Source organism: Lolium perenne, chromosome 1, assembly GCF_019359855.2.
Source record: "Lolium perenne isolate Kyuss_39 chromosome 1, Kyuss_2.0, whole genome shotgun sequence".
NCBI lineage: Eukaryota > Viridiplantae > Streptophyta > Magnoliopsida > Poales > Poaceae > Lolium > Lolium perenne.
Genome location: NC_067244.2, coordinates 23870905 through 23894126, shown reverse-complemented (window position 1 = coordinate 23894126; position 23222 = coordinate 23870905). Strand labels below are relative to the sequence as shown.

General features: G+C 44.5%; 1 protein-coding gene across 2 annotated transcripts; it reads right to left on the bottom strand.

Annotated features, from left to right (window-relative positions):
• Window positions 1-901: 901 nt before the first annotated feature.
• On the bottom strand, window positions 902-5410 carry LOC127344405 (interactor of constitutive active ROPs 2, chloroplastic). 2 transcript variants are annotated; one of them, XM_051370672.2, is made up of 4 exons: window positions 5285-5410; window positions 3884-3946; window positions 3184-3358; window positions 902-2859 (listed from the first exon to the last, which is right to left on the bottom strand). In XM_051370672.2, the coding sequence occupies exons 2-4, from the start codon at window positions 3901-3903 to the stop codon at window positions 1237-1239; spliced, it is 1818 nt and encodes a 605-aa protein (XP_051226632.1). In that variant the 5' UTR covers window positions 3904-3946; window positions 5285-5410; the 3' UTR covers window positions 902-1236. The 2 variants fall into 2 exon arrangements, with proteins under 2 accessions (XP_051226632.1, XP_051226637.1); XM_051370677.2 differs by having other exon boundaries at window positions 3884-3944; window positions 5273-5409.
• Between the last annotated feature and the right edge of the window lie 17812 nt (window positions 5411-23222).

Here is a 23222-nt window from a genome sequence, read left to right as displayed (position 1 = left end):
TACTCTTGCGCGCTAATTTGATCCAAAATTCGCCCCGGGATTGCCACCAGGGCTATACGCGCGGCGAAGGAGGAGGGTTTTTGGCGCGGGGCGACGCCTATGTGAGGACGACTGCGGCCACCTCGAACGGCGCCACCTCCGCCGAGCTCCCGCAGGTGAGAGCCAACCCGTCTTCCTCATCGTCGTTGTTGTCGCCAAGCGGCGGAAGCGCCGGCAGCAGCGGGCGGCGCGTCAGCTTCTCCATCGCGCGCCTCGGAGCGCGCCGGCCGGCGCGCGAACCTGCGCGGCCACCTGCGGGTCGCCCACTTCCAAGCTCCATCGAAGCGCGCCCGTCTCGCGCGGTCCGCCTCTGACCGCACACTTGGTGGACGCAGCGGCGATCCTTCGCCGCCGATTCGGCCCCCTCCCCTACTAGCCCATCGTGCACGCGCCATTGCGAAGGGAGGGGTGGTGGCGATGGAGCGAATAAGCCGAAGACAGCGGGAAATTGCTCGCCGGAGGTTTTGGCTGTTCGCGGCGGGGAGTAGGGTTTTGGAACCCAACTCGCCTCCGCACCCTGTATAAATACGTGACCGTCGTCCAGTTTCTTGGGCCTCTGAACTCATTTTACGGGCTAAACCGCGAGTTCGAGCTCCGTCCTATGCCTCTTTTGGCCCGAACCCGTATTCTCGCCGTTAAAATACCGGTCCGTCATAGTTGCTCTAAGCCGTCTAACAAAAAGGGTGTGTTACTTTAGTGTTACCATCAAATGACACAGTAGAACTCTGAGATCAAACTTCAAAACTGTAGACATTTGTAGGACTAGTACTGCTAGCTTACCTGTCTTCTTTTTTTTTGCAGTTTGCATCTTTCCAGATGCGGAATGTATGGATCAGAGACCGAACTGGAACAAGATGGTACAGGATAGTGAAAGATCAAGGTCTCTCTTTCAACATAATAAAAATAAAACATAGGCAGCAAACAAAAGCAGCTGCTCCAGAATCTGATGACACCACAAAGGTTTCTCTTTCAACTAGCTCCCAACAAGAAGGCACTTCTACCATCCATCAGCCTAAACCCTACAATAGCAGCTACAGATTTCTACTACTCATCATCAGCAACCTCTACTAACCAATGCGGACTGGATCTGGCTGTTGTTACACAGAAAAGTAAACAGGTGTTTTGCACATTCGGTTTCTTGCTGCTGCTGCTGCTGCTGTTACCTTACCTCAGTGATGTTGACCAGTCCCAGGGTCTTCACTTGGGGCCCTTCTTCCACAGCCCGCTCATCCTCCGCAGCACGCCGCTGTTCCGCCGCTTCGGGGACTCATCGTCCGAGAACGGTGACCCCATCAGCTTCCCGCCGATCGAGCCGTTGTATTCTGGGTCCAGCGACCCCGTCCGCTCCACCATCCGGCCACCGCCATTGTTTGCTTCCCCAATACCACCGCCTGAAAGAGCGGCGGCAGCGGCCTCTGCGGCCTTCCGCCACTGGTCGGACTGCACCCGCAGCCTCCGCAGCTCTGCGTCCACCTCAGCGCTCGCTGCCTGCGCAGCGTCCAGCTGCTCCGAGGCCCGGGCGGCGCGCCGGCTGCTCTTGTCGGCCTCCTCGGTGACGTAACCGAGCCGCATCCTCACGTCCTGCTCCGCTGCCTTGGCAAGCTCCAGCTCCGCCACTGCCGCCTCGTACCTCTGCTGCACGTCGGCTTCCTTCCTGCCTGCCTCACACTTGAGGGTCTCATTCTCCTCGGCAATGCTTTGCAGCGCATTCTCCTTGTCCATCAAGTTCGCCTTGAGCTCAGCAATGTCGGTGATCGACTTCATCAGCTTGGCCTCCAGCTCTGGCTGCATTTCGCTCAACCTGTCTGACCTGTGAAGGTCCTGCGCCTTGCCTGCTAAAGCTGCCACCAGCTCCTCGTTCTTGCTCTTTAGCTTGAGCTCCATATCACACAGTTGGCGCGCGCACTCTGACTTCATGTTCTCCAGCATCTCATAGGCTGTTTTTGTCTCAATGGTCATCCGTGTTTGCTCCTCCTGGTACCTCATCTCAGCCACCTCAAGCGCTGTACGCCAGTGTTCAACCTCCAAGTCAGGACTTCCATTGACACTCTTCAGAACTTCAGTCAGCGGACTGCCAAAGCCGCCATTGGCATTGCCACCCTGTGCCTCACTCAAAGATTCATTACCTGCAGCTTGCACCTTCTTCAGATCTTCCTCGAGCGAGACTACCCGAGCTTTAGACTCACTGAGCTCTACATCCTTTGACCTCAGGCATTCCTGCAACCGCGCACCCTCTGCTACGAGTGAGTCAATGGTGGCTTTTGCAGTCTCCAGCTGCAGCTTTGTCTCAGTTGCCATTGCATTTGCATCAGCTGCAGCCTTGTCACTTTCCCCGACATTCACTTTCAGGCCTTCAATTGTTGCAAGCCGCAGCTCCATCTCCTGCTTCAACCCTTCAAGTTCAGAGTCTGCATACTCGCATTGCTTGGCATGGGTTGCATCAGACTGCACTGTTGCCTCTAGCTGCAGCTTCAGCCTCTGGATCTCAGACATGGCTGAGCTGAGTGCAGCCGCATCCACTGACTGCTGCTTCTGCAAAGCCTCGGTCTCAGATTCCCATGCACGGTCGCGCTCCTGTTGTATCTTGCGCAGCTCCTGGAGACGAGATTCCTCCGCGGCTGAGAACTCGGTAAACTGGCGCTGCGAGTCCGCTAGCTTCGAGGAAGCATCCTGCTCCTGCTTCTTTGCTTCATCAGCCTCCTGCTGTGCATGGCGCCTCCGTGCCTCTGATGCAGTCAGCTGTTCCTTGGTCTTCTTCAGTTCATCTTGGAGCTGGCTGACCTTAGAGTCCAACTCGTTTAGTCGACTTGGGCGCTTCTTCTGAAAAATTAAGTGCAAACTGTATGAGTTAACTGGTTCCAAAGAATCTTGCTGTAAAATATTCTGCATTTTCCGGTGGTAAACTGACTGTAGATGATCAAGTTATCATCATACCATTCAGATAGTATCTTATTCAATTAAAATAACTTCTAGGATAAATAATTGCACACATGAAAAATTAACTAAATCGGACAAAGCTTTTGAAAAATGGAAGTGCAGCTCTAGTAAATAAAACATCTCTATTTTCTATGGATGGAGCAGGAAACTTGAATTCAGTTGAGGGCAGTCAGCAATGACATGACTGCAAAACAAGTAGCTTTCTACCTCAGTAATTGGGCTTCGTGGTGAACGGCGCTCAGTGACCTTGGGGCTCCTCTCTGTAGGTGTTCTTGTTGGTGTAATCCCGGGGGAGTCGGTTTCATTTCCTCCTGTTTTCGCCACACGAGACGACCGTGGAGTTGCTGGAGACGTCCTCTGTGGAGCATCTGAAGGGCCATTCCTACAGAAGTTTAAAAGGCAAAAAGCTTAGTATAAAGTATTTAAGTGTAATACCCTATGCTAGTTAAACTTTATACAGGGACTAAAACAATGTCCATGCAATGTAGTAGTAGTAGTAGTATTTAGAAAAATAAACCTAGCAGCTTTGCTAATGCCAGCTAGGTAAGCCAATTTTGATATAATACTAGTGGCAAGCTTCACTTGGAAAAGAAAATAGGCATAATCTACAGTGTTAGCATGCTAACCCAACAGATACAAATCATAGAAAAGTACACTACAGCTATCTCCTAGTCAACACAAGAGTTGTAAATATTATTTCACTATGCAAAAGTAAATGGCTGGTTTGACCTGCACTGGTCCCAGTACATTAGACCTATTTAATACAGACAATATGCCATACCAAGTTGGTAGACACTGCCTCAGAGAGGCACATGCATGTGTAGAACCGCAGGTGTGCTTGAGCAAACACATGCACAAAGGAAGGAAGTAAATAACACATGAAAGTTCCAGGACATGTTGAGCTAACCTTGTCTTTGAACTCTGCATGGTGAGATCCCTCAGAAAATCCTTCTGCACTCACTTAACTCCTGCAATAATGACAGAAAGCAGTACTGTTGAAACACTAGAGGAACTGAAACATGAAATTAGCTATACACAAAATAATCCTACATGGTTACCATTTAGCATGATGCAGATTACTATTAGGAAACAATTTCAAAAATCCAGCCCAGTAAGTTATGGAGTAATGCAAGATGCCAAGACACAAAATGACTAGTTAACCTGATATGTTTACAGTTTCATGAGAGCTGAAAAAGAAAAGGAGGTGGCGGCATTGCATTCCTCTTTACTCGTACGCCCTGTAGCCTCAGGCAGAGGTAAACAGTGCAGCAAGTTGTACACACACAAGGACTGAGGTTGGCCCAATCCAAGGACTCTGAGGTTGAAGGAATCCAGCAAAAAGACAGCAGCAACCTACTCCCACAATCAAAATGCCCAAAATATCGCAGACATACCAACACTGAGGGCTAGAACGGGCATTTCTTCTCCAGGGTGGTGAACAATAATGGGAGCCAGCCTTACAGGGAATGGAAGGGAGGAGCAATAGCAGGGCAGGAAGTAAAGAAACGGGAGTAAACCTTTCAAAGGGGGATAGTAAGTTGTAAGTTGTACGGTTACAGAGCAGGGCCCTGTGGTGATTACAGGCCATTATTGTGAATCCCCAATGGGTTGTAGACTAGATCCTGCTGTCGCAGGTGGAGTGGAGGAATGCATTGATGGGGAAGAACAGGTGCCGGAGGATGAACGTCTGCTGGCAGTAATGTGAAGCCCTAAAACTGAAAGTAACCGGTGCAACAGGAAGATTGAGATTGAAACATTTGAAGGGCTGAAGCACAAAACAGATTTCTTGCGAGTTGCAACTGATTAAAACATTGTATTTGCTATGTAACCGTAGTAATAGGGCATTTATCAGCTTGTTCGTCAGGTTTATGGCCAGCAAGAACAAGAAAAAGAGATTCAAAAGGGAAAGAACTCATCTATAAACCCAAATAAATAAAGCAGAGAAAAGATGGAAGTATCTAAACAACGGCGCCGTCTAAACAAACTGCAAAGTAGGGACGCAAAAGCAGAAGCTTTTCTTGATCTTTGGCACCGAAGAAACCGTGGAGAAAAAGGTGAGGCATCCAACACCAAATCTTTCAGGAACCTCTATATATCCCCCTTCCTCCTCCTCTACATTCACCGAATCAAACAGCGAAAAAGAAAGATCTATGTTCCTCCTCCCCTATCCCTCCTCATACAACAGATGCCACAGATATCCAAGCAGATAAGCAAGAAACGTTTCTGTAACGGAAGGGGGAGGATGGATCAAAGGTGCAGCAATGCAGAGCAAAGAAGGGGAGTAAATCTCTCTCACCTCCCTCTCTCCCTCTCTCTCCTCGGAGCCTTCTTGTTCTTGTTTCTTCTCACTCCTCCTCTTCTACTCCTGCAGTGGTGCGGCTGCGGGTGTCTGCTAGTGTGTGTAGCGGCTTCTCCTCTCTCGGGTACCGTATGGCATCCCACGCTCGCTTCCCTTTCCCTCGCCTCGATGGAGCCAGCCAGCCACGGATTTCCTGCGCCCGCTGCGCCTGTGGCCCGGTCGCCGGCACGTGTCCCGGAGCGTGCGGCTCGTGGGGCCCGCGCGTCAGTGTCTCCCCTCACCGGTCAGTTCCCTGGTCTCGAGGAGGGGTTGTGGCCTCGTCGTCGTCTACCGAGATGTGTGACCTGACGTACGCTTCCAAAGTACTGACATGTGGGGTACATGCCTCGCAGGGCCCGGAGGCAGGATATTGGAAAAAGTACGTCTGGCTCTGGAAATTAAAGCTTAAAATATCCAAAAAAAATATTCTCCAAAAATTATGCTTTGAATGAGTTTTGAATGAAAAAAAAATCTATGATTTGTTTAGCATGTCACTAGTAATTGATTCCTAAAACTATATAGGCTATTTTTTAGAAACCATTGAACCTTCATGTACTAATGTGGTCCAGTACCGTGTCCAAAGCCGTGAGGCCATCTCTCAGGTAAAGGATGTGCACATGTGTACTATTGTGACATGATCTTGAAAGAAATCACGCCCGAATGGCGGCATCTTTGGCAGCGGCAGCAGCTTCAGTATCGGCATCGATGTCGGGACCCAAACTGTTCTTCTAGATTTATTTGTGCTCGGTTATGTAATATTCGAGACAACATGTAGCGGTGGAGGGAACTTTGAACTATACCATTTAGACGCGACAAACCTATTTTGATTTATATTTTTATTGCAAACAACTGTTTGGCGACACATTTGGTGGCCGAGGCTCGAAATGCTCGCGCCCCAAAGGCGGCACCATTGGACGGTATCCCTGAGTCGACATACGGTGCTATTGGAGATTAGTTTGTATAAAATCATGTTCTCAATTATGTATTAGTTTGTGTAAAACCATGTTTCCAATCATGTTTACTTTGTGTAATGTTTGCAACTATGTTTAAATGAAAAAGAGAAGAAAAAAAGTAGGAAAAATAATATGCGTCAGGTCACTGGAGGCACCCATGCGCAAACGGACGCGTGGACAAAAAACGATCATTTTCGCGTCCGCGAGGCGACGGAAACAGACACGCGCGGACAATTGAGTCTCATCTAGCTATCCTCATCGCTCTCTTAGAAATAAAGTAATAATTAATTTTTATTAAAGAAATATATCCATTCGAATCCGCTCCAACGCACTCCCTCCCAGTGTCTCACAAAAAAGGTACATTTAGTATTTGTTCTAAGTTAAACTTTACTAACTATAACTCTATCAGAAAAGTGATCTCTATGTTGTTACAAAAAAGGTACATTTTGTGTTCTCAAAAAAAAAAAAAGGTACATTTAGTATTTGTTCTAAATTAAACTTTACTAACTAATAACTCTATCAGAAAAGTGATCTCTATGTTGTTACGACTAATTCACTAATAATGTTCTCTACAATAGAGTATCGTAGATAGTATCATGCAGTTTTATGTTGGTGAAAAGCTGATTTAGCACAATAATTAATAATGCCAGAGGTGATAGTGCTCTTACAGTACCATGATATCTAAAACTAGAAAAATCAGTGACAAATAGATTTTATACAAATATTCCAATGGAGATTTTATCAACCAACAAATATAATGAAAATATAGTACTACCATATGGAACCGTAAATACAATAATTTAGATCCCAAGAGCATATGATTTGCACGCGTAAAAATAATTTTATAGATATCAGAAGAATATTACAAAATAGACATGTATATATGTTTGTATCAATTGGTTGTTTGGAAAGGTATACGAACAAAAAAAATTGTGAACCAAATTCCCTGCTTGTTTACACATCAATCCTTGTCTTGTTTATTGCAGAAACATACAATTTGACTTTGGCATAAAATTTGCATAGACACGGGCCAAAGTACACAAATTTCAGATGTTTTTATTTTTTTTAAACGCATAAAAATTCAGACGCTCTGTAATATGAGTTAATAACACCAGACATACACGAACTTGTCCGTCAAGCGCAAACACCTCCAACTAGTTGCACATTGATGGACAAGTTTGTGTATGTCTAGTCCTATTAACTCTTGAAATATTTATGTATACCGATCTTTAGATGTCTGATTTAATTGTAGAGGGCGAAAAAATCCCCCTTTTCGCAAAAAGGGTACAAAGTACAGTACTTTGAGCGGTATATTTCGGTGGCGATCCTTCGTGCTAATAATTAGCAAGGGCAGCATTGAGCAATAAGAGAGGTGATAATCATCAGTTCAGTACCTGGCAGTAGTACAAGATTGTACACGAGCATGGAGTTAGTAGTATCTCCTGGGCATCACTAGCTAGCTAGCCTTTATATTAGGTGCATGCAGGCGCCGGTGCGATTGCATTCTTTGCTTGATTAACTGCAACTTTTATTGACAAAGCTCACACATGACACGCAAAGTTCCTGGATTCCCGGGTAAATATCAGGTACCGCACTGATTTTTTTTTAACAGCCGCACTGATTTTTTTATTGACAGTGAAAAGCAACTTTTATTACTCAAATAATGTGAGGTCTTTTACAAGCTTTGGCATAAGAAAGTTGGGTGGATCATCCAACCAAGGCCCTAAAATTAACCTGGTTGCATGCCTAGCTAAATCATCAGCTGCCTCATTTGATTCCCTAGACCAGTGAACAAAAGTTGCTACCACTATTCCATAGCCAATCGAGCACAATCAGAATACACAGCCACTGCTAGACCTAAGGAGTATCCGCCTTGCAGCATTGCATCAATAACTACCACTAGATGACCGGTTGCGCTATCGCGCAAACGGCGGAATTAGGTTAGGATTAAAATCATAAGTTTTAGCTTATTTTAGTATATCACAGAAACACTATTTCATCGAGGTGTTGCAGGAAGATATGACAATTTATTACGCTATTACACTATTTTTTTCAGCTATTATGCTTTTGTATAAGTTGCTCCACCATATTATGGTTATTGTACCAAAAAAGGTAGCATCACAAAATAAGCATAAAAGGAAAATTACTATTGCAAGAAGTGGGTTTGAGATTTTAAGCCCCTTAACCGATACCATGGGAACCAAAAACTATTACAAATGTTTGCCTCACATAAACAATTTCCATCACTATTCTCAACTGATACCCCTCACCTCCATCGCGATTTGTGTTAAAACGGCTTTTCCTCTTACCGTTCCATGTTGTGGAGGGAGACGCCATGGTGGCGACATGCAGGAGGATGGCAAAGCTTCTAAAGTCAATGGTGAATGCAAATATAAATTGCTTCTATAACTAAAGCCGATGTGTTGTTTACTTCAAGTTTCCTCACTTTCAAACTGAGGCGATGGCATCGGCAGCATGTCCCACTCACTTTCAAACGATTGACCGCCACAGATTGACCATATCTTTTAAGATTAATCAGTTTATTAGAAAATCCGTTTTAAAATATATAATCCACCAATAATTTAGTGGCCACGAAGAACTGAACACGATGAATTTAAATGGTTCCCACGATGACAACGAAAGTTCCTTTAAACTGATAGCCCAAAGACTTGACAAAGCCTGATTAAGCATGCGAAAAAATTCCAAATTCACAAATATTTCCACAAAACAAAGTATTCCAATTTCTTATCACTTCATTTGCTTCCATAAGTAAGGATTATTTTGTGTCCTTTTCAAAAATATAGCAGCCACATGTGGCATCTTCAAAAAGACAAAAATGAACATCTCCAACCTCCAAGTCTTCTTGGACAGTTGAAGTATTAAAACCTTATGCATGGTCACTTGTAAAAACAATAAGAAAAACAGGACAAACTTTTCTCACAACTTCACTTGTCCCGAAGCGTTCCAAAGCTGGGATGGAACAATATTGTAAGTACATAAAACCTGTATATATCATAACCATATATTGTTACAAAACCTATGGATACAAACCTTTCGAACGAGTGGGTGAAGCAATATGGACAACTCACAAACTAATCGTTACAATATTTTTATTTTTCAAAGCATCATGCAATAAGGTTTTATTACTGCAAAGTTTGTCCAAATTCAGCTCTATCTGCACTGTGTGCAAGAACAAACATATACCGGAACAAGTGTTATACACCAGCATATACAATATAGGTACCATTCGATGGTCAAAGGGGAAAGTCATAAAGTAACACAAGAAAACCTTCTTCCTTCATGCGCTGATAAACGCATATGAATGGCTCCAATAACTACGGATTTTATAACCTAACTGATCGGTGTCGCTGTTAACTAAGTACCACAGTTCATCGAGCTCCATGGATAGATATCTGCAGTACCTCCTGTAGTAGTTTGCAATGATCAAAAGCGGTTGGAGAAAAGGAAGTACATCTGAAGGACAGAAGTTTGGAAGAAAAATCTATAACCTGGAATGGACACATTGCACATTACCAAAGATGTTCTAATATATCTTGAGCATCTACTTCATGCCTAACGAACATGCATATCACTTTATAGGGCAGGAAACCAAAACGTTGACAAAAAGATTGGTACCCATTGTGGATATAGAGTTATAGACCTATCAAAAGGATCAAATAGTTAGAGGTAGGGGCAATTGAAAGGTTCTTTCGATCACATAGTGATGCGGAGTGATGCGGTTGGGATAGTCATTTTCTGGTAGGAGGGTTAGATGCCTTGAATAAAATAATTATAAAGCAATTAATAGGATCATACGAACGCAAGCACTTATATCCCAGTTTCTGTGAATGTATGCTTTGGTTCCATACTTTATTCTTCAACTTGGACAAGCCTCTCTGCAATTATAAAAATAAAAGTATTTACGTTGTCCTCAGTTTAGCAAAGATGTCTTGCATTCAGAACAGATTCTTATAGTGTTTTCCTGATTATTCTGTGTTGAATTTATAACAAGAAATGAAGAACTAATCAATATTTTCCATACGCAAGCAAACCGCCGCGGGTCACGAGACTTGCTATTTTTCCTAGGCTCTCTGACTGGGTTGGTTCCACCAATGCAATGTAAGATTGTACATGCTGAATGTTGATCTATATGAAGACCTAGACATAGCAGACCAGGATATTAGAGACTACACAATGGTATGCCACTACAAAAGAAGCGATTAAATATAACCTTGGGAAAATCATGTTAAGAAAATAAGTTCAGAAAGATGATTGAAGCAAGCACCACTTAAAAGAAGCCAACCGATAAAGCGCCAAACATAAGGTATATACAAAGGCAACATACCTGTAATGTAATCTATACACTACTAATTTGTTTTCTGGCAATCATGAAGTGGTAAAATATCTATATTTGAGAATGTACAACTGCACTAATACTGTATCAACCATGTGATACATACACATCTATTTTGGATCAATCTCATTTCACAATTTTCTGTTACCATACGAAATGATTCATTCGTAAATAACAATGTTGCGGGAGATATAATGAGATGCCCAAAGTAAACATAAAATAGAATATGGGAGCAGATCTGACTAAACTTACCTACTAACGTCCCATCTCATCACCCTTTTGTCCGCAGCATGGAAGGCCAACAGTCTCCAAATTTGGATTCCACACAACCTGAAAGACATCGCCTCTACAGCTGCAAACTGTGCAGCACAAAGTATCAGATGCTTAACTGCATATCAGTTAAGGATAGCAGGTAGATTAACTGACCAATGAAAAACAGAAAATTAAGACTGACGTAAAGAGGTAACAATAAAGAAAATCAGTCACAGTTGTCGGAAGCATGCAAGCTTCTTGATAGTTTTCACAAGTAAAATACTTAATAATTGCATCACAAGATGCCGTAGCCAAGATCCATTAATTGAACAGAATGAAGAACAATGAGTTGACCTGACAAAGTATGATATAAGCTATGAATAGGAAGCATGGCAAACTGAAAATGAGGAACATATATTTTTCACAGAAGTAAACCTTGGCACCAACATTAATGGTAAAAAGATTTACCTTCTTTCTATAATTTCTTTTATTTATTGTGGGAAGTGGTAGAACACAGCTGCAGTAGCAACAAAAATGGATATCTGAGCATTCATGCTATGATGTAGTGTAGGTTGCACTCAAACAAATTTTTAATAGAACTTGTAACGCCAACAAGAACCTATCTTTGCATTAAAACCACATTAAAAAATGAGGACAATATTAATGGTATTATTAAATAATAACCAATCAAGATAAGTGTGAGCATAGATAGAGAATTCATAAACTTGCATGTATAATTTAAGTTTAACCATAATTCTCCTCAAATGTTCCGTAATTACAGCCGGAGGAAAATAACACATATGAAAAATATTTTAATAAATAAAAAATAACAAACCAGACGGGAATCTTTTCATAGGAACATAGGCTTTAAGATGTTTCAAACACTGATGGCTAAAGCACTCAAGGATGGAAGGGATAAGGACCATAAATTCAAACTATGCAGTAACCATGCTTTAATCTAGGAATCTGCAAACTATCTAATGCCTAGTACAGATTTGCAGCAGTTAGTACTCATTCACATATGGGAACAAAAAACATTATCACCTTCAAAAATTTGTTGCCTTTGTCTTGACTCTTGAGTCTCAATAAATTTTCCTGTAAACAAAAAGTGAGTTGATAATCTCCTGCAATGGAACAAAGAGCTAAATAAATTAGCATCAAAGTAAACTGAGTTTGGTTTAGTATTCCATAAGAAAGTTGTTGAAAGATGGAGGGTCAAATCAAAGATACAGAAATGAAAGACATAATATCAGATGAAGCTGACATGTGCATGGTTAGTCGTATTATTAGGCAATACCAGCAACGGCAAGTGCATCCATATTACCACCAAAAAATATCAATTATTTTGACTGCAACGAAACTGATCAAAGCAAAATTACCATTTGTTTTGACCCACAACAGACTACTCCTTTGGAATCACAAAAGGTCTGACTTGACTACATTTAAACAGTAATTTTTTTATTTGGGGACAAACTGCTCAAGCGTGATCTAAAATCAATTTGAGTACTTGTTTTTTGATGAGTAAAGCAACGCTGCTTGGGGGGGGGGGGGACTTGCTCTGCTTATAGAATAGGGTTGGGGAAGAGGCAACCAGGACGGCGATGGGTGAGGGCATGGCCGAGGGAGGGAGGCCAGCACTGGTCGGCCTGTGCCCAGCACCTCCTTCACCCAACGCCACCCCAAGAGCCGCTCGCTGCTCCTCCACCTGCGGCCTAGCTCCGCCCTTCGCTTCTCCTCCTCCTCCAGCCCAGCGCAACTAACAAATAGACATGTCAGTTGCATGAAAAAAACTGAGACAAAACAATAAATTTCAAGTACATGTGACGTCTCTCACGGTTGTGAAGTAGAATCAGGAATAAAAACATGATTGTTGATCATGTATGCCATTAGATCAAAAGCTCCATGAAGGTATGAATGATATATTCATATATTCTCAAATGTGGCCAAGCGCGCACAACATATAGCAGAATAGGGAATGAATATGCTCTGTTGTAACATGCATGGTGGGGAAAGGATAGTCTTGTTGCTTAATGATGAAATTTGATATAATCAAGGTCTATTGCCTTCCCTTTAGTTGCTAGTTCCTGACCCTCCTAAAGAACCTAGTCATTCAACACAAAATTTTGCATTCATGCATATTTTAGCATTACTGAGGTCATGAATGTATATCTGATTATCTGAATACAAGGGGCCACAAAAACTAATATATTAAGATTGTAGGAAAGCATGTCAGAAAAATAAATAGAAACAACAAAGTCTGGAAACCTATGATCAGTCATTTCTGATATCTTGATTAAAAGTGAGCAGTAATTTTCTAGCTATGCATCAAATGCCAGAAATTGACAATACGAAGCAATATCAATGTTAAGAGTATAAATGCTTCTTTCTGCTCACTCTCCCTCCTAGTAATTATTTTTATTTCAAGAAATTTTCATGTTGATTCATGCCCTTCAGGCTCACCACGATGAACAAATAAAAATAGCTATGAGTATATATGAAAAGGCAAAGCACTATCAATTACCAATGCACCACAGCAATGTCACACAAATATAGTCCTATTAATAAACTAAGGCAGGAGATGATTCATTCCCTAGAGATGCAGAAATAAAAAAAAACTCACCTAGAGCTTAGGACCTTCGATGTGGCCATGATGGTGCCTGCAATATCACCTTCAGCATGCAATATCACCTTCAGCAGTGATTCTCCATCACCTAGCCGGAACCAAACATCATCCGGATATCATTTACTAAAACTAAAATATTCACGAAGCATATCAGACCAAGACAGCATGATATTTCCTAATATTTTCCTGGACCAAAGCTAGCTAATTACGTAATTCCTAACAAACAAATCTACCCAAATGTTGTAGGACTTATTAATGCTGCAGTTGGCGAACATGCCACAGCTGACAAAATCTGCTTCGCAAAAACATCGAGGATCCATTTCCTCGTCTTTTAGTGACTAAGCATCTGTTCACAACAGCAAGAAGAAACATGAGAAAGAGGACACTTTGCATCTGTTCTTATCAGCAGTGAAATCGGACCAAATAAGAATGAAACTAAGCATGTATTCTTAGCAAGAGGAAAGGCACATCACATGTGTATTGATTCTCGTAAGGCACGTTGAGAAATCAACCGAGAAATGAAATACTAATCATAGAAATTGTGATCACATATAAAATAAACAGATTAGAACTAAATCAATCTGAAGCATAAAACATCCAGTAAAAATTTCAGGGAAAGAATGAATCGTAGGACATGATGGGAAGATGGGGTGTGGATGAGAAGGCTGGAAGAAGCTCACCTGGAGGTGCTGGCTACGCCCCTAGTGGTAAATACAACATTAGCACCGGCCTTGAGAACTTTCTCAATTCGCTCCTTTGTTATTCAGATTCTGTACGAAAAGCAAGATATTAACATTTAGGTACACTACTGGACACCATTAAATAGAAAATAAACTGATTGTAAAGGATCCATCACAAGAATCAGTATTATACCGAGCATGACAATAGAGCACACACATTGCAAATTCCTTTGGGAGATCACAAAAAAATCAGTATAATATCGAGAAAAACTATCACAAAAACTGCAACTTTTATCCCTCTCTTACTCCACTGACTTTTAACCTAGTAGAATTCCACCTTCAACAATGTTCAATCCAGCCAAGATCTTGTCAGCAGACATGATGTGCACCGGTGGCAGATGTTCGAATATACACAAATAATGAACATAACTAAAAGCATCATAATTGTTATAGAAGAAATTCAACAAAGAAATAAAACAATTGTGTCTAAGAGCAGGTGATCGAGCAGGTGATCTTGTAGAACTCAAATGACACCTCCAATTGGTTCACCAAGACCTTCTTCAATTGCTAAAACAAAGAGAGGAAATTAAATTTTCCACAACCATAAGGTACTGGAACTGCATGCTGGCCAATGGCATCATATCTGAAAAAGTAACAATCTATTTTAGTCAAATGGTAGCTCCGAAATAAAATTATTTAAAAAATATGAACAAATTATTCAAATAGGCCAATATGAACCGAATAGCCACAACGACCCAATTCAGGAAACACAAATAAAGCTACACAGCAAGAAAGAACCCAAGAGACAGTGAGAAGAGAGGCAATGTATTTGCATGAACATCATGCTTTTCCATTTTACTCATCTACAAAAATAATTTCAGAAAATTTCAGAACATTATACAGGGAGGCAATTTAACCTCAAAGAAGCCATGAAGTTGTAGCTGTTGACCTGTTGTACCAACAACACTGGTAGAAGTAATGCCAGTCTGCCAACTGTGGATTCATGGAGAGGAGCGACCGTGCATGGCGAGACATGCACCATCGCTCCAGCGCAGCTTCACTTGATCTCGATGCTAGCGACGCTGTCTTGATCTGAATTATCTGCATGATATAAATTTAAGAACAGAAATGATTATAAATAACACTAAACAAGGTAATTGACACCATGCTTTCCACCGGAAGATCCAAAAAAAGACTTGAAAAGCAATACTTTGGATAAAAATTATGGAAGATCGGCACAACACATGATAACAATGAAGTAAATGCAGTGCTTGCTCATGTTAGCTAATTCATTAGTGGTTGTAGCTTCAGCAAGGAAAAACAAGTTAGCATGAACCCCTGAGCTAATTTAGAGCAGTATCATTTCTAATTAGAAAACAAGATAAAGCTAGAGACCCTAGTAATCATATAAGAATCATGGGCATAGAGAGGGAACAATTTGGTTAACATATATAGATGCAGGAGCTAGGAAACGACATGTGTTAATATCAGTATACACGGCTTTATGTAAGTAGATGTAAGGCTCAAACCATGGATCATGCCATGCAATAGCAAACCTCTGTTATCACCAGAATTTGACCGGATCAGAGGTGGGCCGCGATTGGAGATGGGCTTGAAGAATATACATGGAAGGAATACATGAATCGGCCTTATATGCAAAGTTTGGGCTAGTTTGCCCGTGTATCTGTAATATAGTAGGATACGTGTCGATTAGATAGAGTTTGGCTCGTGCCCGATTGGGATTATTCCCACGTTAGAAAGTCTACGGACTATAAATATGTATCTAGGGTTTATGAAATAAACAACAATCACGTTCACCACAAACCAATCTAGGCGCATCGCCAACTCCCTTGTCTCGAGGGTTTCTTCCGGGTAAGCATCATGCTGCCCTTGCGATCTAGGCAGTACATGTTTATTCGCTGTTCATGCGTTGCTCGTGCTGAAGCCTTGTTGATGGCGAGCAACGTAGTTATCTTAGATGTGTTAGGGTTAGCATTGTTCATCGTATCATATGCTATCGTCGTGCAACCCTTAGACGTCTAGCCGCCCTTACACCTATCTTAGGTGTAAGGGCGGCACCCCGCTTGATCATTATTTAGTAGATCCGATCCGTTATGATTGCTCCTTGTTCTTCAAGGATTAGTTTAATATCTACATAGTTAGGCCTTACAAACGGGTTGAAGGATCCAGTGGCGCGTAGGGTGTAGTTTGCTAGCCCTAGACAGGATGTTCCGGGGATCAACTTCGTGTTGGTTTTTAGGCCTTGTCTAGGGTCGGTTTACGATCACCGTGCGTGGCCGCCAGGCTCAATCACGAGTAGGATGTTCCGATTATGTGGTGAAAACCCTAAATCGTAGTAGGTCGTTTTAGCTTTATATTGATCAAGCAGGACCACCATATATTCGTACACCTCGTACGGATCATGGGTGGATCGGCTCTTTGAGCCAATTCACAGGACAACCTGAGAGCCGATCGAGGCTCGTATTTAATGTTTACGTGTATGCCATGCAGGAAACTAAGCGAGGCACATCCATCACATTCCTGACCAGGTATAGGTCAGGTGGCACGCCCTTGCACCAGCATCGGACGTGCGTGCCGAGTCTTTGCGGGCCGTCGCTCGGAGGGACCAGGGCCAGCCGCAGTCCTGGGAGCCTCCCGGCTCTACTGTGTTGCCCGTCGCTGCTCGCCGGTGGGTTTCTGACCGCAACACATTTTGGCACGCCCGGTGGGACAGTCTTCGACATCAACCGCATCGCCATCTACATCTGAGATGGCGGAAGGCACTCCAGTCACATACGAGTATCTGACCGAGGAGCTCAAGAAGAAGTATGACGAGGTCAAAGCAATCCTCGAAGCCGACCTCATCGGCTCTTTTCACAGAACCCGCTCACATGGCATCAGGTGGAAAGGGTTCTCACCTGAAGGCGCGCTCGATGGAGTGGACCTGTCCGCCCCGTCAGAAGAACGCACCAGGTCTCTGCGTCAGGAGATTAACTTCATGGTAGCTCATTCGCTACACCGCCATTCTGAGAGCCTGGTGAACACTTTGGAGCGTGTCGCTCTTCGGGTGATCCAGGAAATCATGAGGCATCAGTACTCTCCGTCAGGACCAGTTCTAGGGACTCACCAAGGAGAGACGCCACTCCAGTCCCGACCGCCGCTGCCATTCACGTTGGCAGCACCAGAAGTGCCGAATTCACCGGCATACGCCGTTGACATGGTGGAATCACGTACCCTGGGAGGTGCCAGCCAAGATTCTCGTTCAACATCAACATGGTAGGACTTGGGCGCCACCCTGGTAAGGACAGAGACGAGGGCAGCTGCTCTCATAGCGAGGACAAGGAGGAAGCCGTTCCACGCGATCGGCTCCGACACTTCCAAAAAATCCTGGTTACAATCAAGATGAAGGCCGATTCCAGCAATCGGCCCGTATTATCCTTACCACACGTTCTCCCTGTATTTAGTGTCGACCTCACAGGTGACGGAAAGCTAGGGTATGGGTTTACATCGGCTGATGAGCTAGAAGAAGTCGACATCGGTCCTGGGGATAAGCCGCGACCAACTTTTATCAGCAAGAAGTTAGATCCACATCTTAGGGGTCAGATGATAGCTCTGTTAAAAGAATACCCAGATTGCTTTGCATGGGATTACACGTAGATGCAGGTTAGACAGGAGCATCATTGAACATCGGCTCCCCCTTAAGAAGGGATTTCGGCCGTTCCAACAATGAGCACGTCAGATGAAGGCCGAAATTCTGGAAGAGGTCAAGAAAGAGATCGAGAAGATGTTGGCCGCCGGGTTCATCAGGCCATGCAGGTATGCTGAATGGATCTCCGATCGTTCTGTAGAGAAGAAGGACGGCCGATGGCGTGTGGCCATCGATTTCCGAGATCTCAACAGAGCCACTCCAAAAGATGAATATCCGATGCCTCGTGGCGTAAACGTTGATCAATGCAGCTGGCCACAAGGTGTTGAGCTTCATGGATGGCAACGCCGGCTATAACCAAATCTTCATGGCTCCAGAAGATATACACAAGACCGCATTCAGAGTACCAGGGGCAGTAGGCTTGTTTGAATATGTAGTCATGACCTTTGGGTTGAAGAATGCTGGTGCAACGTACCAGAGAGCCATGAATTATATATTTCACGACCTGATCGGCAAGTTGGTGGAAATCTACATCGATGACGTGGTAGTCAAATCTGTCTCCATGGAGGGACACTTGGATGATTTGCGACTCATCCTAGACCAAACTCGGAAGTTCAGACTGAGAATGAATCCAAAGAAGTGTGCTTTTGGTGTGACGGCCGGTCAGTTCCTAGGTTTTCTGGTTCATGAACGGGGAATTGAGATCGGCCTGAAAAGTCAAGAGGCAGTGCGTACCATGCAGCCGCCCACCACGAAGAAGGAGCTCCAACGTCTTACCGGCAAGATCAACTTCGTCCGACGATTCATCTCTAACCTGTCAGGACGAATCGAGCCGTTCATAGCGCTGGTGAAAATTAAATCTGATGACGAGTTTCACTGGGGGGGCAGAACAGCAGCAGGCGTTTGATGAGATTAAGCGGTATCTGACAACGCCGCCTGTGCTAGTTCCACCCCAACAAGACAGGCCATTCTATATCTACTTATCAGTAGCTGACACGTCCATCGCTTCGGTGGTGGTGCAACTCTATGAGGGTGTTGAAAAGGTCGTTTTCTACCTCAGCAGAAGGATGTTGGATGCGGAGACAAGGTATCCTGAGGTCGAGAAGCTTTGCCTTTGCCTGTTCTTCACCTGCACCAAGCTTCATCACATCCTTTTGACGGCAGAGATCATCGTCATATGCAAGTCAGACATTGTCAAGCACATGCTGTCGGCCCCTGTTTTGAAAGGCCGACTTGGTAAGTGGATGTTTGCGTTGTCGGAGTTCGATCTTCGGTATCAGCCTGCGAAAGCAGTCAAGGGACAAGCGTTGGCCGATCTTATAGCTGAGCGGATTAATACTAATATAGCAGCATTATCTGTACGTGCATGGGCTATGTTCTTCGATGGATCGGCTTGTGACGATGGTTGTGGCATCGGCATTCTGCTCGTGTCGCCTCGGGGGGCAACATATTCTTTCGCCATCAGGCTATCTACCCCTTGCACCAACAATGTTGCTGAGTATGAGGCAGTGTGCAAGGGAATGGAGTTGCTTTTGGAAGCCGGGGCAGAGGCAGTGGAGCTTTTTGGAGACTCGAAGTTGGTGATCTCCCAACTCACGGACGAATACAAGTGCGAGAGTGAGTCACTTTTTCAATATTGGATGGAATGTCGTGAGCTGATGACACATTTTCGGTACATCAATTTCAATTGGGTCCCAAGGTCTCAGAATACCGACGCCAATGATCTCGCACAGATGGCATCGGGATACAAGGACGTACCAGACGGGTCAGAAGTTCAGGTGCAGTTCCTGGAACAGGATGATTGGAGAGCCGATATCTTCAATTATTTGAAGGATCCGGCTCGGGGGGCACCTAAACGGATAAGATACAAGGCTACGAAATATGTCCTTATAGGGGATGACATGTTCTACAGGACGTTGGAAGGGTTACTACTCAAATGCCTGGGACCAACTGAGTCTAATCGGCTCTTACATGAGGTGCATGAAGGCGCCTGTGGAACTCACCAATCGGCTCATAAGATGAAGTGGTTAATTAGGCGATCAGGGTTTTATTGGCCTACCATGCTTGAGGACTGCTTCAAGTACTACAAGGGATGCCAAGCGTGTCAGATGTTCGGAAAAATTCAGATGGTACCCGCATCAGCGATGAACCCCATCATCAAACCTTGGCCATTTCGAGGTTGGGGCATGGATATGATCGGCAAAATCCATCCTCCGTCGAGCAAAAACCACGAGTGGATTCTGGCCATTACAGATTATTTCACCAAATGGGTGGAGGCCGTTCCCATGAAGAAGGTAAAATCGGAAGATGTTATCCAATTTGTCAAAGAACATGTCATTCATAGGTTCGGGATTCCCCAAACCATCACGACCGATGGAGGTTCGGTTTTTGTCTCTAAAGAATTCAGAAAGTTCTGCGATGACATGGGGATTAAGCTAATCCGATCATCTCCATACTATGCTCAAGCCAACGGGCAAGCCGAAGCATCCAATCAAAGCCTGATCAAGCTGATTAAGAGGAAGATCGACGAGAACCCTAGGGTGTGGCATGAGACGTTGTCAGAAGCTTTGTGGGCCTATCGCATGTCATGCCATGGAGCTATAAAGACTTCGCCGTACCAGCTTGTCTATGGGCAGGAGGCCGTATTACCTTGGGAAATTACGGCTGGATCGAGATGTGTCACGTTTCAGAATGACCTGACACCTGAAGAGTATGCAACCCTGATGAGTGATACTATTGAGGATGCAACGGAACTCGGACTTTGGTCGTTGGAGAAGATTAAAGAGAACAAAGCCAGGGTAGCTCGGGCATACAATAAGAAGGTGAGACCAAAGGAGTTTCAAGTTGGTGATCTAGTATGGGAAGCCGTGTTGCCACTAGGAACCAAGGATAAAGCATATGGCAAATGGTCTCCTAATTGGCACGGTCCTTACAAAGTCATCCAGGTTCTGAAGGGCAATGCCTACATGCTTGAACAGTTGGATGGTGTGAAGTTCCCAGTGGCCGTCAATGGCCAACATCTCAAGAAGTATTTCCCAAGCATGTGGGATGATGGACAGTGAGATATGGGGGCCGATTTTAAATCGGCCGGTAAAAAAGTAATGTGTGTGTGTACATACAAATCACAGCCGATGCACAGACATCGACTTGAGAAAATATGCGAAGACAACAGTATGCTAGTACAGCCGATGCACGGACATCGACTTCAGAATAATAAAAGCCGATGCATTGTTATCGACTCTAGAGGAACAAGCTCAATTGAGCAGGTTAACAGATCGGATTCAGATCAGAGATCATGATATTTGAGATAAATCTCCTAGTGGATTTACTGAGGAGTTGAATCTGTGCAGTTAAGGTTGGAGGATGGTTTGAACATGGGCTGGACCTGTTTGACCATGTGAATAGGCAACTAGTGCAAGCCGATGCCCTGCCATCGGCTCTCTGAACAGCGACTTCGTTCGACAATCGGAAAAGTTGACAAGAAAGCAAAATTAATGGGGAAATACTTCTTCATTGATAATGGGATTTCTTACAAAGAAAGAGCCGATTGCTCGAGGAAGGAAGAACAAAAGAAAGGTCTATTGACCAATCTACTACTACTAGGCCTATACTAGTCGATCCTAGTCTACGGGCCGTCGCTGCCCTCGTCGTCGTCCTCGGAGCTCTCGTCGGCACTGCTGCCGGCGGGCTCCTCGTCGCTGCTCCCGTAGCCCTCTACGGGAGCTTCATCCTCCTCCTCGTCGTCGCTGTCGTCGTCATCCCACCAGGTGCGGAGGTTTCGCCGGCGGGTAACCCTCGAGGGAGTCGTCGTCGTCGTCTTCCTCCTCCTCTTCCTCAGAAGAGGTGTAACCGTCCCAGGAGAACGAGTCGTCCTCGCTCTCCGACTCCAGCTCCCCATCAGCAAGGAACTGGAGGTCTTCATCTTCGCTGGTCAAGGACTTGTCGTCCTCGGACCCGACGGAGGAGGCGTGGTCCTCCCGATCCCACTCCTCCGAGGCGCGTATGTCCTCCGGCGTCTGCTCGCGGGAGGAGGAAGACCGGTAGGAAAGACCGGAGGAGGAAGAGGAGGAAGATTCCATGGTGGGAGAAGGTTTTTCGAGTGCTACAGAGGAATAGAGGATGAGGAGGGGATAGAGAAGCGAATTGCTCAATGTGGGTAAATAAAAAGGATACGGTGGAGATTCAATGCCACAGCAGTTTCCGAGGAAGTGGTGCCCAAAGAAAAAAAAATTGCCAGGTCACGCGGAGAAGCGGAGGAGGCAAGGCATCATGATGATGGATACTGCGACGGTTCTGCTCTGCCACGACATGACCCGACGAAGGAAAAGCAGAATGATTTTGGAATTGTCATTTCCAAAACCAGGGGGGCATGTGTTATCACCAGAATTTGACCGGATCAGAGGTGGGCCGCGATTGGAGATGGGCTTGAAGAATATACATGGAAGGAATACATGAATCGGCCTTATATGCAAAGTTTGGGCTAGTTTGCCCGTGTATCTGTAATATAGTAGGATACGTGTCGATTAGATAGAGTTTGGCTCGTGCCCGGTTGGGATTATTCCCACGTTAGAAAGTCTACGGTATAAATATGTATCTAGGGTTTATGAAATAAACAACAATCACGTTCACCACAAACCAATCTAGGCGCATCGCCAACTCCCTTGTCTCGAGGGTTTCTTCCGGGTAAGCATCATGCTGCCTAGATCGCATCTTGCGATCTAGGCAGTACATGTTTATTCGTTGTTCATGCGTTACTCGTGCTGAAGCCTTGTTGATGGCGAGCAACGTAGTTATCTTAGATGTGTTAGGGTTAGCATTGTTCATCGTATCATATGCTGTCGTCGTGCAACCCTTAGACGTCTAGCCGCCCTTACACCTATCTTAGGTGTAAGGGCGGCACCCCGCTTGATCATTATTTAGTAGATCCGATCCGTTATGATTGCTCCTTGTTCTTCAAGGATTAGTTTAATATCTGCATAGTTAGGCCTTACAAACGGGTTGAAGGATCCAGTGGCGCATAGGGTGTAGTTTGCTAGCCCTAGACAGGATGTTCCGGGGATCAACTTCATGTTGGTTTTTAGGCCTTGTCTAGGGTCGGTTTACGATCACCGTGCGTGGCCGCCAGGCTCAATCACGAGTAGGATGTTCCGATTATGTGGTGAAAACCCTAAATCGTAGTAGGTCGTTTTAGCTTTATATTGATCAAGCAGGACCACCATATATTCGTACACCTCGTACGGATCATGGGTGGATCGGCTCTTTGAGCCGATTCACAGGACAACCTGAGAGCCGATCGAGGCTCGTATTTAATGTTTACGTGTATGCCATGCAGGAAACTAAGCGAGGCACATCCATCACCTTCCTGACCAGGTATAGGTCAGGTGGCACGCCTGCACCAAG